This window comes from Brachycentrus maculatus, unplaced genomic scaffold (genome assembly GCF_059751285.1).
Source record: "Brachycentrus maculatus isolate JH-2025_06_01 unplaced genomic scaffold, ASM5975128v1 h1tg000199l, whole genome shotgun sequence".
Taxonomy (NCBI): Eukaryota; Metazoa; Arthropoda; class Insecta; order Trichoptera; family Brachycentridae; genus Brachycentrus; species Brachycentrus maculatus.
The window spans coordinates 3,539,008-3,556,121 of NW_028280950.1; the positions used below are offsets into that span (position 1 = coordinate 3,539,008).

Sequence of the window (17,114 nt, forward strand, 5' to 3'; positions counted from 1 at the left end):
TAACATTTAATACGCGTAGCTGCGTATCTCCATTACATTTTCAGGTGTATTTATGAAAATTTAAGAGAAAATGTTGAGCTCTTCGTAAAAAAGCAACACCATTTTATTCATAGTGGAATGCCTTGATCGCACATTTTGACTGCGTGCCATTTTTTTTATTATGATGCGTGGCGACGAGGGAGCAATTCAAGGTGTTGAAGATTCACCATTTCTTGAAGCTGGGTCTAATATGCTCATCACGAGAAACCTTCCTTATCGTGAACATTTATTTGAGTAGGAATTTATTAAAATATTATATGAAGCTTCGTGGTAGGGTAGGGTAGGCTTTACTCGAGTGCTACCATTAGACCTACATTTAAATGATTTAGGTATATTATTCCGAATGAAAAAGGTGTTTTTTTCCATATTTGCAATACCAACACCTATGAATATATACATACATACCATATCTGTATGTGTATAATATATTTGAATTAAATTTTCGTATTGTTGTCTTTCAATTTCGTATTGTCATAATTGGCATTCCTGTACTATGGGCGTTTGTCCACTACACGGAATTACACGGAATTTTACCGTCCGGCACATCAGTTTACGTTTTGAAACGATGATTGGCTTGTGCTTTTGTCCATCTTTCTTCGGATCGGAGCTCTTGATCGGTGCGTGAACACGTTGTGCGTAAATTTGATAACGCTAAACTGTCGTAGTCACTTTCATTTTTTAAAACCGGACTGCCGGACGATAAAATTCCGGGTTGTGGACAGGCGCCTTATGAGTCTATAAATGTTGTGTTTTTTGTTAATGCTATTTGCAAAAGCATAACTTCATTTTTTTCCTATATCATATCACATTATTAAAGCTTTTTATTCTGGACTTAGCAAAGCATTTTATTGAAGTTTAAAAAAAAACTATTTGTATTTTTATTAATTGAATAATACTGTTAAGTGTCCCAACCCTATGAGGCTGAATGACTTATATTGAGTTAGATTTTACTGTTGTAATTCAATATTTTTCATTTTCAAAAAAGATTTTTGTGAAGTTATTTTTTTTTAAACATATCTTGGAAAACTAGAGTGACCGAAAGTTTGGTAAAGATTGTTTGATTTTAGAGAATCTGCCTAAAATGCATATTCTGAAAAAATCGAACGCTTTCGAGTGATCTAAGGATTGTTCCAGAGTATATATTTTTTTCCTGATAGTAATCATAATAATATCCAATTTATATTACGGTGTTTTCGTGAAAAATCACCTCAAGAGAATATATAATTTAGGCATTATGACTGCATAAAGCGATCTTTAAATATCTGGTGTTCAACATAATTTGCCTAAAAAAGGTCGGTATTTAAAAGTCACATTATAGGGTTTTAATTTTTATTGTCAAGGTAATGTTTATCATGGAGGTGATGGAATCAAAACAAAGTATTTTTTTATAAATTCGATTTATTGTTTGCAATAAAATATGTACAAAATTTGACTTACTATATCGCTTATGCGGTTTTTAGGACCCGACAATAAATATTTATTCAGCATAACAAAATCTACACATATACATACTACATCATATAAAAATTTACACTAATATCTATACACTAACAAACATTACATACATACATTTTACTACAATATTTACAATATATATCAGAAAAATCTTGTGGTCACTAACTTCATCCAGATAAATACGAATTCTGGTACAAAAATTGATAATATTTTTCAAAATTATAAAAAAAAGTCTGAATAGCGATTTTATGAATGAACAAACCATATACCGCTTATTTGGTGCAACAATGACGTAATTACACTTTATTTGAATAAAAATTAAACACTTGAATAATCCACTTAATTGAGTTTTATTTTTATTTACGGCTAGTTTCGAAAACGACAATTGTTTTCATCTTCTGGTACAAATTAAAACAATCAGTATCAGTTTTAATTTGTACCAGAAGATGAAAACAATTGTCGTTTTCGAAACTAGTCGTAAATAAAAATAAAACTCTGTTAAGTGGATTATTCAAGTGTTTAATTTTTATTAAAATAATCATGTCATTCCACAAAGTTAATGCCGAATCAATAAATAATATAATTACACTTTATATTATTGACGTTGTAGCAACAGAAATGGCGACGTTTTACTCAATTCTACAATGGCACTCGCCCCATTTCGCAGCATTTGACAGCAAAATCAATTCTATCGATGTTTCTCCCGATGTAAATAGTGTTTCCGTACATTTTGACATATTTGACTTGTTTAAAAAAAGTGCAATTATGTCATTGTTGCGCCAAATGAGCGATATGTAAGTTTTTTTTGGAAATATGAATTTTCAAGTTATATGTAAGATTTTTTAAATAAAATATTCAATAAATAATATTTACAATAATGTTCACAAGAAAAATATAGTAAAACATGCAATAATAAAATAAAAAAGCCATGACAATTGATTTTGTAAATATAATAATTGTATAACATAGGAACTAATATATTGTACGATTTTTATTTTTAATAAGTTAGTTTTGTGATGCAATTAAATATATATTTAAATTATTTGTGTCACTGGATAAAATAATTAAAACGTGTAGATATATAAAACGTGATGAAACTGGTAGATATATTATTTCAATAAGTTACTTGGGTTATACATTATAATACGATTTGGCACATTTATCTAGTAATTATTAATAATACGATATATTGGATTCTTTAATAAGTAGTAATTTGATAAATAATTGTGCTCATAATTTTATTTTAATATTAAATTCTGTACAAGTACATACATTAGTGATATAGGTGAACTGATATAAATTTTTCGATATGAATTAGGGTTATACTCTTAAAATAGTCAGTTACTAAATTCTTAAACGATGAATCGGTAATATTTTTATATAAACATGTAAAATTGTATAATTTATAGATATATTTCGTTAATATTATTTTGACACAAAATTATTAAAAAGTACAGGTAAAATTCCGTTGTCTGATGATATTAAAAAAAAAAAATTTTAGAAGCAGTTTAAAAAAATGCGAGTTTAAAACGAAGAAGAATTTATGTTATATCTAAAAATCGAATCAATCCACATTCCTAGTTTTAGAAAAGTTTTTTAAAAAATGATGGTATTTTGAGACACGACTACCTTCATTCATCATGATATTTTGACTCTGCTTGTTAAAGTCTAAGAACCTGTGTAGAATATAAAATTTAGACTCAAGATCTTTTTGAATGGAAAATACATATTTCTTAATGTTTCTACATCATTAACTCAATTCAACTGGTCACAGCTAAAAATAGAGTGCGAATTGATTGAATTAAAATTGAAATAAATACTGAGCTGGTTTTCTGGCGAGATATATACACAAGTCTTGCTCCAAAACTAATGAGGAGCACAATTTATACATTAGCTGCCTTTACACGTGCGCGTAATACCGCGCTATCATCGCGTGGGATGACGTCTTGCGTACAATTCAACTCGCAAAAAATGAAAAGATTGCGAAGTATGGGCACCCAGCACTACATCGCTGATTAAATGCCAAAGAGCCACAAAGCAAAAAAGTAAACTTTTTATTCCAAAAATGGTATCAAAATCGTCAATATTTTCATATTCGAAAAAAAACGCATGATTCTAAATGAAATGGACATTCCTGACGCTGGAATCATGGGTGTCTTTTTCGAAAATGTTGACTATTTAGATACCTTTTATATTATTTTTTTTACAAAAATGTTAGTAATATTAGTACATAACCATATATACTAACATTTTTGAAAAAAAAAATGAAGTAAAAATAACTAACCACAAAGTAAATCGTTTAAATATTGATAATATTGAGAATATTTAGATCACATTTTTGTAATGGTTTTTTTTTGCGTTGTGGCTCTTTGTTATTCAACCAGCGATATGCGCGTACGTGTAAAGGCAGTAAGTGATTCTACATTAAACTTTACAACACGTATAAAACAATGAGCGGGCATTCACCGCCGTATATCACAACATTTCAGCAACAGACGATTTGAAGGTTCGGGTAAACAAACTCAGCTTTACCCGAACGTCTACGCGGACTACTAATAAACGTTCTAAGTTGTTTTGACACTTGACACATTTCACTCGACTCGAACGTATTTCCATTAAGTTGAACGGAACCTAACGGAGTCGGAACTACACATATCTGGTGAGCTGTGTGAAGAAGTCCTGGAGGAATATCTGCAGCTGTGTAACTGTCGGCCGATCGTCGGGCGACATGGCCCAACAGTATGCCATAACTGCGAACCTGCGGAAAAAGAGACATTTTTAATTAGAAAAAATACAATATTTCTTAATTGTAACTACAGTATATGACGTACATACGCCAACGTAAATAGGATTAAAAAAAAAAACAAATAAATTAGAATCAGCGGTAGTGGTAAAAACAAAGTTATTTGAAAAATACACATTTTTTTAGCACGATTAGCTATCATTTTTTAACAACATTTTGAGTATGTCCAAATACTTCACAAAATATGGATTATCTCCAATTACAGGAGTTACTTTCATTATTACAAAAAAAATTGACATCTCAACATAGATAAAGAAGAAAATGGATATCTGGGCATTTACAGGAAAAAATAACTCCAGATTTGTGAACAAGTATTTGGACACACTAAAATGTTGTGAATCGATTAGTTATCTATCATTCACGAGGTTGCAAGTTCGATTCTCGTCATTTCTTTCATCATTTGTTGTTTTATTATTTTTTTTAAGTATACTAAATATTTTTCAAATGGAAAAAAACCTTCAGGTTTTACCTAAAAGATCTGTTGCACAGTAAAAAGTTCAATTTGATTTTTTTTTAATACATTGTATTATATTTTTAAACTTTAAAAACGTTCTCCTGAAAAATCATGTTTTAGATTTATGACGTTCTTGAAAGGAGTGAGCTATTATCATTATTATTTGAATTGTGAAGAGTTGCACTTACAGCTCGTCCGGGCAGTTGACCGGCTGCGCCAGCCTGTAGCCGTCCCTCAGGTAGGCGGCCATCTCGAAGGGGTCTATCTCCAGGTAGGGCTGCTGCGCGAGCGTGGTGAGCTCCCACAGCAGCACGCCCAGCGCCCACACGTCGGACGCGGGCGAGAAGCAGCGCCGCTGCAGCGCCTCCACGGCCAGCCACTTGACCGGCCGGTTCTCGTTGTCGCCGAGGCAGTGGTAGTCCGCGGGGAACAGGTCGCGGGAGAGGGCGTTGTCGGTGATCTGCACTCGCAGCTTGTCGTCGACACTGGAAAAAATCAACCGATGTAGAAGACAAATATAGTGCGACGGGAACAAAATGCAAGAGCCTTTATTATAACCTAAAATATAATGTACACCCACACACAGGGCATGTCTTTGTGGGATCTTTTTTTTGTTTTAATACTATATTTTTTTTTACTTGTATTTTTTATATTCAATTGTGAAATGCAAAATAATTTAACAAAAAAAAAAAACAAAGAAACAGAAGACAATTATTTCCTCTTATGCGTGGACAAAAAACGCACTACTCGAAATGGTATTCAACCTTTAGAACTAAAACCTCATCATTCAACATATTTTTTGTTATGTAATTGTTTTTAAAATCTTGGAACATTCCAGTATATAAGCAACCATATAAGTTAGATTTTTAACATATATATATATTTGATATAACCATAGACCGCACAGTGCTTTATAGAGTGCGGATAAGGGTCAGAGGAAAAATAGCTCATGGCTCAACAGTGACCTCCAAATTCGTATAAAACATTTAGAATTTTTCTAGCTTATGATATTTATCAAGGAATCCTTAAGTCAAGTGGCAGAAATACAATAAAAAAAACAGTGAAACAGTTATAATTTTGCGAATTGCGGCTTGAAGAACGAAGGTTGAGCTTTAAAATTAAGTCTTAAAGTATCTAAGTCAAAGTAAAAATAGTTTAAAAATTCAATTTTTTATTCAAATTTTACTTAAAATCTACTGTGACACGTGTTTCGATGCATTCCGCATCAAACACCAATACAAATTTAGGTTAAGTAAAAATAAAATAATATACTTACACGCAATTCCTCGCAGCTATATCTCTATGCACGAGGCGTTTCTTGTGCAAATACTGCAGTCCTTGCGAAACCTGCAGCGCCATATCCACCACCTCCTGCGTAGTCAGGGTATGCGCCACGCCCTCGGCAGACACCTTGCACTTCTGCAGGAACTTCTTCATGTTGGTGTACCCCCCGTGCGGGTAGATGAGGAACGGCGCCGTGTGGTCCTCTATCGAGACCCCGAGCACGCTCAGCACGTGGCGGTGCTGCAGGCCGTACATCGTCATCCCCTCCTGGAGGAGGAGCGACACCTGCACTTGGGACGCGTGCTCGGTGACCGTCTTCACCAGGACTTCCTGCTCTCTGGAGTCTTCGTCCGTGTACGACCCCCGGTAGACGCGCCCGAATGTGCCCTCCAAAACGACGCTGCGCAATCTCACACGGCATCTGATGACAAAAAAAAAATATTGAAACGATGACAAATAGAAATTTTTATAATATAATTAAAATGTAACTTTGTTTTAAAATCACTATAAATATTTAATTATAACCATTATAATTAAGTTATTAAACATTTATAGTGATTTTAAAACAAAGTTACATTTTAATTATAAAATGGAAAAACACAAAGTTAGTGCTTCAAATACAAATTAAAGAAAATTTTCATATTGTTTTTTGACATCTCAACATAGATGAAGAAGAAGAAGTCTGGGTATTTACGGGGCTTACGACCATCTTACGATTATCTCCTATAATTGGAGATAATCCAGATTTGTGAACACGTATTTGAAAACACTCAAAATGTTGTGCATAGAAATTTTCGCTATAATAACGCAACCTAAGAGATGGATATAAAGGGGGTACTCGCAAACATAATTCAGGGAGCGACCGGCTACGGGAGGGGTCACGAGTGTTTCCGCAGACAATTAAAAAAAAAAGTATTGAATTTTTTAAAAACTCTTTCAAAAAGTTTTTTTTTCAAATACTTGTATCAAATACTTCAAATTTGTATCGGGTTGTGGTCCCGTGATAAGTGTCGCGGACTCTTGAGTCAGAGTTTCTCGGTTCGAACCCACTCTACCACCACAATTTGATACCTAATTCTAATAATGATTCGTTTAGGCTCACAGAAATAGTATGAAATTAAGTATTTTTGTAAATAATAAAAAAAACACAAATATGATTATTTTTATTTAAAAAAAATGTTACCAGGCCGCCTGAGTTTAAATAAAATTAAGTAGCGATTTATAGTACGTTGGCCCTTAAGCCATTTATTTTTATATTACCAATATAATGTTTAGCTGTATGTTTTGTTGCCCATATTTATTGAATTTTTAACATTTATCGTGTTTTGACTTATATGGATTGTCCACAACAAATATTGAGGGCGTACCACCAATATATCAGTTTTTTTCTCGTTTCTGTGTGCACTTTTAATAATGAAATGCTACAAAAACCGGTACGGCACGGAGTATGCATGTACCAAGGCTGCAAAGTGAAAAACGACTCACAAGTTTATGCCGAGCAAGCGGGCGTTTTACAGTTTCACGATTCTTTGCATTTCTCTGCCCATTGTTGTCGCATGCATTATTCATGGGAAGAATTTATGCATCCCTACTATTCCAGCTTCCGTCCTGAAATGGGGTGCATTGGACTCGACAGTTAATTATCCATTCGCGCAAACGTGATGTTTACTCTGCAAACTGATCATAATATGTAACTTATTCAGAGATCATTCGTAATAATTGTGGCTTTTATTCGTGGTTATTCTTCATTTAAACCCTTATCCGCACCCCAATGGTGCATAGGACACTGCATCATATAAATGCAGTGTTATCTTGATCGTTAATACATGAAGGAAAGGTGATCAGCCCCCCGCTTCAGGTACTAGTCCAGAGTAATATTGAATAAATATTAGAGTGAAAAATCACTTTTATTTATTCACCCCCCCCCCCTCAGGGAATCGAACCCGAGACCTCCAGAATGATAGCCGAGCGTGTTGACCATTGCGCGACTGAGGCGGAAATAATTTGTGGTTATTCTAAACAGTTATTTATATATTATAAATAGTTATTTATCCAACAAGTCGTTTCACTACAGGAGTAAGCAGATAGGGTAGAACGCCATACAACACATGCTACTAAGTAGTAATTACTCAGTAATAGCATGCGTTTGTACTAATAATAAGCATGTGTATCCAGAATGGTGTCAAAAGTCGGCGTAATCGGAGGGCATGTATGACTAGATATATGGATGTGAGAGAAGCTAGGAATGTATGTCAGGACAGAACGGCTGTCCAAACTCAAAACACAGTAAGGGATTTTTTTTACTAAGTAGATTCTACTTAGTCCAAAAGTGCAAAAAAATGTTTTTTAATAAAAATGTCTCTTACTGTGTTTTAAGTTTGGACAAACGAGAAGAGTGTGGGGTTCCATACCATATCTGCCTACCCCTGCGGGGAAACGACGTGATAGTAGTAGTAATAGTAGCAGTGTATCTAGACTTTAATGTAAGACCTTAGTGATACTTAAAATAATTCAAGTTATGTCGTCGAACATAACACATCGGATAAACTGTTCGATGTATTGGACCGTGAAACACATGTGCAATAACGCATATCGATAAGAGGGAATTACAATACTTATTCCCTACTAAAATTTTACTACCCATTTACAAAGCGACATGTGTTTGTGTGAGAGTTCCCTCGAATAAGGATGTCGGGAGGACGAACCTCCATTCTCCGTGTGTGTGTCACAGTACACATACCGTCGGGTATATTAATTGGCTGTTGATTAACTGCGCGGACATACCGGGGATTCGAACTCAGTTCACTGTCACTTTTCTTTTTGAGCATCACAATATCATATACAGTAAAACCACGATATAACGGACCTCTATTTAACGAATTTCGGATATAACGGACAAAAAATCCGGTCAAGCATTTTTTTAAACGTCCTGTTAATATTATACATGCTTACATTCAAGTACACCGCATGTAAACTATTTTTAGCGGCCATGATAATCACTAATTATGTCTCAAAACATTGAAAGTTAAAAAAAAAGTTGATTAATTTTTCAAAGAAGGATTATCGAAAGCAAACGCGTCGATATCACTACACGACGAGTGTTCAAAGACAAACGGATTTTTTTTTAAATATCTGTTTTTTTAACATAAAAATAATTAAAACTATTTTTATATAACGGACACCCCCTCCCCACAATTAGTTTTTTAACTAACTAACTAACTAACCATCACGCCGCTTCCCCGCAGGGGTAGGCAGAGAGAATCGAACGCCAAACCACTCGGTCTTTGCAAACATTCTTTGCCTCTTCTACATTCTCATCTCCATACATACCCGACGATTATTACGACTCCTGACCCGGCCGCTTTCAAGTATTTGACATACCTGATTGTGCCAAGTTTCCCTCGGTCGTCCTCTGCTTCTTTTTCCAACTACATTCGCCTCATAAATTTGTTTAACCGTTCTTTCTTCACTCATACGCTCCACATGTCCAAACCATCTCAACACACCTTTCTGAATTTTATCGATAATGCTTATTTCAGCTTTGCATTCCTTCCTTATTTCACTATTCGCACATCTATCATACATCGTTTTGTCGCACATTCTTCTGAGAGATCGCATTTCGACTGCATTCAGTATACTTTCATCCTTCTTTTGCCAACTCCATGTTTCACTTCCATACATTAGAGTTGGAACCAGGACTCCGTTGTGCACTGCCAGTGGATAGTTTCAAAATGGAAAATAGTTAAAAATGGATAGTTTCAAAATTATGTAAAACAAAACTACTGTTAATACAAAAGACTTATAAAGCCAATCCTATGTCATGGAAGTGATAACGTCATAACAATGACAAAATAACTTATTTCTTTAACGGCAATAGACGATTGACGTACGACTCTCTATGACTAGTCCCACGAAGGATCAAGTTTATAAATATAAAACTTGAACTATTAGCAAGTACACTCTCTATAAATAGTTTTATCTTTAAAAACTAGAAGTATAATCAATGTCGGTTACTTTGCATTTGATGGGATGTTTTTTGGTGCGATCATCGAACAGGATGGTGAGATAAGAAAAAATGGATAAAAACATATTCAGTCAAGTGTCGAAAATCGGCGTAGTAAAAATACTATAAGTAAGTTCTATAATAAAACAACAGCTATATACATTTTTTTTATATTTATTTTATTTGACCAGTGACCGGGTTTCATCGTAACTCGAAAGACTGGCTATGTTGCTAGGTAAGATAATATTATGGTACCAGTGTGATGATGTCGGTAACGACGAAACTTAGTCACTGATCAAATAAAATAAAAGCGGAAAGAAACTACATAGTTATTCTTGTATTATATAAAATACAGTTCCTCTTTCAACAACATCATATATTTAAAAAATCGTAAATTTTCAGTTGTGCATGTTTTCGGAATGCCCAGAAAATGTACTTTATCCCAGCAAAGGCGGCATATTTTAAACTTAATATTTACCCGCTATAGGGCAGAAAGTGTTGTTTTTGCATTTTGAAGAAAATGTATTGTTCATTTTTTTTTAAATATACTTAATATTTTTCAAATGAAAAAAAAAAACATTCAGGCTTTACCTTAAAAGATCTGTTGCACAGTAAAAAGTTCAATAAGTGGCTTGATATTTATTTCTAATAGATTTTATTATATTTTTAAACTTTAAAAACGATCTCCTGAAAAATCAAGTTTTTTGATATATGACGTTGTTGAAAGGAGTGAGCGAAATATCAGTACAAAACCTAAATCTAAAACTATAAGTTCTATTTACAACAGTGAATAAGTGAAACTATTATAATTTCATTAATTGGTTCGGCAGTCACTTTGCGGTATAATCTATTCATTTTTAATTAATGTTTTACTTAGTAAATACCACTATTTCTTAAAATCTACCGTGATACGTATTTCGATGCATTCCGCATCATTTTCAAACACCGCATGTTAAACATTAATTAGAAACTAATATAATTAAGAGAAATTTAATTCAAATAAAAAGCAAACATGTAAGACACTGTCTATCCTCACTAGGTACAGTTAATACTTGTTATGAGGTAGGTAGAATTTCTTTATTTATATTGAAAGTAATTTGTCTGCGTAATGCAAAAGAGAAGAGAACTGTTACACAATACGATTCATATATCTCCTACTTGTTTTAGGTAGTAAAATGGCTTGCGTTATTTGTGTCAAGTATATTATACTCGTACACATGTACATGAGAGTGAATCTGATTTACAAACATTTTAAAAATATCAGTCTGTATTCTGATATCAAATAATAATATGTAATAACACAACATTTTGAGAGTGTTCAAATACTTGTACGCATATATGGGTTCTCTCCACTTTAAGTCTGGGTATTTACTGGGCTTATGACCTATCATAGGCTGGTTAAGTGATCACTTTAGACATGGGCAACATTCATCATTCCATTCATGATTGACAACCACACTTTTAAAATTTTTGGAACTCGTAGATATATAACACTATTGATTCATTGTCAACATTGTGTAATACCACTTTTAAAAAACACTACTTTTTGAAGTAGCGTTTTTTAAGTGGTATTACACGATTTGAACGATAAATGATAAGGAGTGTTATATTACCAGACCACAAAGTCAACAATGCTTTAAATATAAAAAAAAACATATTATATAAACATAGATTAATCTCATGACACAGTACATATGAGTTCACAACAGCCATCTACGTTGGATTGAGAAAGATTTTATTTAGCAGAGATGTCAAAAATGTAAAATTAATAACAATAAAATGGTAGCTAGTATGTCTGAGGGGGTTATGGTCGGTAACGCACCGAAATTTAAGGAATTAATTCAAGAAAAAGCTAGAACAAGATAAGTGCTTAAATGTCAGTCGCAGTTGAAATCGATTAAGCGCCTCGTTAACTTGTTCCGGGCGACAATATTCTGAAACGATGTAGCCCATTTATTCTATCGCCTTTCTTAATGAAGCCCGTGTTTCTCGTTAACGAGATGAGTAACAAACCACACACGGGTACAATTAATGGCCTCTTGGAAAGGATCAATACTCCTTGCGAAGGATTCCCAAATTGGCGAAAGATGGTGAACTAATCCGTATACAAAAACTAAAAATCCTTAATGACATAACACAGTATGAAACTATATAATCTAGCCAACCGCAATGTACTGTTTTAGACCAGTTAATATTTTCTCATAATTTTTAAAATCAATCTAAACAGCGAAATAAACGCCTACAAATATTAATAAAAAATAATAAGAATCTACTCGTCAATCTAAGCCTTCCAGGAATGATATAATGTTGAAGTATAGAATACTCCATTATACAAATATTTAAAAAGGAAACATTCCGTACAAGGAATTCTTTAAATAAAAGATCAAAATATTTTTTTTTCAAATGGGGTGTTAACCACAAAATACACAACATACCTACTAATGCAGTACAAAATTATGTCTTTTTAGGACAAACTACTGTCTAATTTATTATTAGATTAAAACCAATATTTTTAGCTTTTCCACTTTTTTTATTTGACCAGCGACCGGGTTTCGCCGTTACCGACATCATCAGACTGGTGAGAGGCTATACAAATTGTTATGTTATATATAAAAGAAGGCAGGAGTTGATAACCATGATTTGATATAATTTTATTGAGAAATTAATTTAATTTGAGCGAATTTAAGTATTGTATGATATCTAGGATATATCTTTTTAATTGTATAAATTGATTTATTTTTTAAAATACAAATATTTTAAGAGGCCTCTGAACGCCATCAGTCTAATTTTGTATGTATTCTTTTATTTAATTTAATTTTACAAAGGTCATACGGAAAACTTTTGTAGTACTTACTTTTACTTTAAATATTTATATATTCATTATACTTATGTTTAAAAAAAAAAACAAGTTAAATAATAAAGGCATTGTTTTTTTTTTCATTTATTAAAAATTAATACACCCATAAAGTTCTTAGAGGCTTGTCTGCAGGTAAGATAGTAAGGATAGGGAAGGTAAATGTGAAAAATACATTAAGAATACTTAAATCACTTAAACATATTTTTCTTGAATTTATTCTGCAATTGAAGAGAATCGATCCACAACACCAGTTTCGTAATCGAGTGAAATTTAAATTACCAAAAAAATATTTTTAATGATTTAATAATAAAAATGAGCATAAGACGTATTATGCCGGCAGAGATATTACCCAGAGTATTTGTATTGAGCCGTTCGGATTAAAATTAATCGCGTACCTTTCATACCCAATTTGGAGGGAGAAATTGAGCGCGTCGAGTTTAGTTCGACCGGCAAAGAGGATCCCGAGGCGGTAGTGAATAAATCATCGCGGCCAACGAGGAGAGCTAATTGATCGGCCGATCAGCAACCAATCCCCGCTTGTCGGTCGTCTCGTGAGCGATGATTAACACCGTGTCTGCACTTGCCACCGCCAGTACCCACCCGAAAAGTGCCGCCATTGTTGAAAGCATCACCACCGGCTCGACCTTGCCTCGGACCTCATTCAGAACGGTGGAATGCTGGCATGAAAGCGAGTGAATCCGAGTCGATGAAAAAGTATCATACTACGGAGCAATGCGGTTTAATCGGTAAGTATTTCCATTTCACGCTCGAGAGCTAAACTCGAGAGACGAATGTTATTTATGTTGTCATATCACGGAACACGTTCGGCCCCATACCGAGTTCAGTAATTGAAGATTTGCGAATCTCGTGGCAACATGCAAAACTCTCAACGGCATTGGTATATCTAATTATATATGTACAAAGTACCAAATTAAACATGGCCTATAATATTGAAATAAATGCGATGATAACATACCTTTGAATCGTTAATTCGGCTATTCTCTCGTGCAAATCTTTAGATCTCTCATCGACAACAGAATAACTAGGCATTCTTCTGAAGCTGGCGTAGCTGCCGCCAGATTTGCACGAAGAGCCGCTGGTTCCCGTGAAGGCCGTGTGAGGTATGGCAGTGTCCACAGACAAAAAGGTGGTGTGCGCTTGGGCGCTGGACCGAGATCTCGCGTCCTGCAACATCTCGCCTTGTCTCCTAGCCTTGTTGTTTCGCACGTAGCAAGTTGCGACGAGAAGAGTCACCACCGCGATCATAGCAAGAGCACATCCTACTGCTATATAAAATATATTAGCGGATGTCGTTTCCGTGGGTGCTGTATCTACTGATACGTGCATGCTCTGGTCCCTTCGACTCGGGTCTTCTTTCAGACAGATCTTCTTCCGTCTGAAGTTGAGGCGGGTGACATTATTGGCGGCTTTATTGAGAGTTATGTTGATGGTGATGGATACGTCCACTTCAGCTGCCAAATGTCCGGAACAGGGGAGGGCCACCCGGAAGGTTTGCGCATTTGTGGGGATCCCTCCGGAACGGCTGACATTGAGAGGCGCGGCGGAGATGACCGCCGTGTTGGACACATCCACGTTGATCGTGTACGGGAGCTGGAAGAAAAATATCCACCAATCAGAATACAACTAAAAAAATATTCACAATCTGTTATGATCATGAAGTAGAAAACCAGAACTCGTTTGTAGTAGTACATTGCCATTATCATAACCGCAGATGCAACTCGACGAGAGGCAAATTATAAGTTCGTTATAAGAGTAATCCAATTTGAGAGAGTGGGTAGGTAAATCTCGGAAGTCGGAACGGTTCACCGACAACGTACTTCCAATCGTATGCAGTCTCCCGTGGCTGGAGTCATTATTCTTCCGCAATCAGAGGTTCTTTTACTACCCGTAGGAGGATTTCCATCTGAGGCAGAATTGCTCATTACCCATACATAATTCTATACGTGTCCGTCATATGTAATTTGTGATAATAAAAGGTAAATAAACGATTTTAGTGTCGATATATTTGTATTTATAATCTGATAATAAATCGATGGTAAAAAAATCCAAACAGTGAACGTCTGTCATTTAAAAACATATATATATTCGAAGATAAATATGTAAAAATTAAAAATATAGACAACTATACAAAATTGCGTTCGACAAGTTATAATTAAATCTCAACTAAGGTGGCAGAATGCTAAACGAATGCAATATCTGTAGGTCCTAGGTTTGATGTCCGGCGTAGTGAGATTCTATCGGAGATATAATAATTTCACATGGTTGGAACAATTTTCTGCCAAGAAAATATATATTTAAGTGTATATAGTTAAGTGTATTTGGTTAGAAAAACAAGATTGCAAAATTATTTTTGTTGAAATATCGAAAAGTCCTCAATGAACAAATGGACAAAATTTTCTATAAAATATCGTTTGAAATACATATGTACCGTAAAGTGGGTTTACATTGCACCAAAATACTGCATTTTTTCAAAAAATTGTCTATTCAGATCAGGTTTTTTACTTTTTCTGAGGTTTCAACTATTGCAATGTAATAACACATATACCTGTAACATGTCTGATACGTTTTTAAATTTTTATCTATTTTGCCTGTATTTTTTTTTATATTTATATTTTGGTGCAAAGTATCCCGGGGTAAAGTACAACTTTGCACCATGATATTTTCTCTACACTTTTCGTACTAGAATCCAAATTTATGCAAAGTAAAGGCTATCCTACAAGTTTTGTTGCACCTTATGAAGGGTTTTGGCTCACAGTTCACTAAATGCAGATTATAATATTGTATAATTATGGAAAAATAAGACACTTGATAGAATTTTTTTTTTAAATATTGAAAAATCTAACAAAAATGTTTTTTTTTTCAATACTGAAGGTTTAAAGTTATATAAAATAAAAGGTGGATATTAAAACATATCGTACTATATAGGTAATAGGAATCAAAATTAAATTAGGTCTAAATATGGTCAAGTTCCGGGACGGTAAAGAAACCTCTTTTGGATTGCATTTTCGGTTCTTTTATGGAACCCGCTACATCCTTCCAAGAATATTGAAGAAAGTCATCCTTCATCGGCCACTTCCACGTTTTGAGACTCTCCTGCATGGATTTAACAGCTCTGTCTTTCTTTATTTCCAAAATCTGTCCCGGAAAATTTTCTCCTTCATAATGAAATACGACATATTTTCCCACCTTCTTTTTTACTGGTCCTAATGAAACGGAAGAACAAATACGATAACTGGTTTCAGTCATCGTTTTTGTTCTTCTCCCTCTTCCTCAAAGCTTCCGTGTCAACTATAATCAGTTAATGCTAGATATGCTGGAAGTTTCGATGTGGAAGGTGGGATCATTGATGTAGTTGGTTCAGGTAGCATTTGTGTCTCGTCAACGTTCATTTCGACATTTGGATTGTGAGCAATGCTCTAACCTGGTTCTATCGGTATCGTTTTCCTGCGTTTTAAGACTGAATTCTTTGGGTTGAATCTGTTTTCTTCCAAAAACTGTTGAAAACTCTGGCGCACGTCATCGTCATACGCTTTTAATGGCAACCGATTAAGCAACTGACTAGTTTTAGCAACAGTCAAGGTTTTATGTCTTTGCAAAAATGATCTTATGCATTTAGAGCCTGGTACGTTGTTCTTTAATATTCGCACTCTTCTGCCAAATCTATCCAAATAGGCTATTAGAATGTAGCGAATGTTAAAAACACTCACTGGAAAACCGTACTCACTCATGTCTACTATGCAGTTTACGAAGGATTGCTCTTCGCACTTGTCACATATCGGAGGTTTTCCCACAGGTTTTGTGTGCTGACCTTTGAGCTTATAGTTAATCGTCCTTCTGGGGATTTTGAAAATTTCTTCAGCCTTTCTTTGACTGATTGTACCATTTCGAATGGCACACATGGCCTACACACACTGCTCCACTCTCTTCGGTGTAAAATTGCAGTATCGTCTGGCATAAGGCCGCTGTTTGTGTGTTCTTGACATTTTTGAAAAAAATATACCATCAGGAATTAAGTAAGTACACAAAACCAATAGATATTTAGCAAACATGTCAAGTTGTATTATCCGTTTTAAGACTTTTCATCAAATTAATTAACTATGGCCTTTTGTGGATACTTTGCACTTGGTGCAATGTTACCCCAAATGTGGTCAATACAAGTCAGTTCTTAAAAAAATATTATTTTTACATAAACTTGACA

General features: G+C 34.4%; 1 protein-coding gene across 1 annotated transcript in view; it reads right to left on the reverse strand.

Moving 5' to 3' along the window:
- Nucleotides 1–3,335: 3,335 nt before the first annotated feature.
- The window catches only part of LOC148307493 (inactive tyrosine-protein kinase Dnt-like), a 122,020-nt gene continuing 108,241 nt past the window's right edge, over nt 3,336–17,114 (reverse strand). Inside the window, exons 3-6 of the mRNA XM_088263458.1 lie at nt 13,872–14,506; nt 6,028–6,456; nt 4,940–5,236; nt 3,336–4,252 (exon numbers count right to left, since the gene is read on the reverse strand). Coding sequence (XP_088119584.1) covers nt 4,141–4,252; nt 4,940–5,236; nt 6,028–6,456; nt 13,872–14,506 — 1,473 coding nt within the window. The 3' untranslated portion in view covers nt 3,336–4,140. The remainder of the gene's footprint in view (nt 4,253–4,939; nt 5,237–6,027; nt 6,457–13,871; nt 14,507–17,114) is intronic.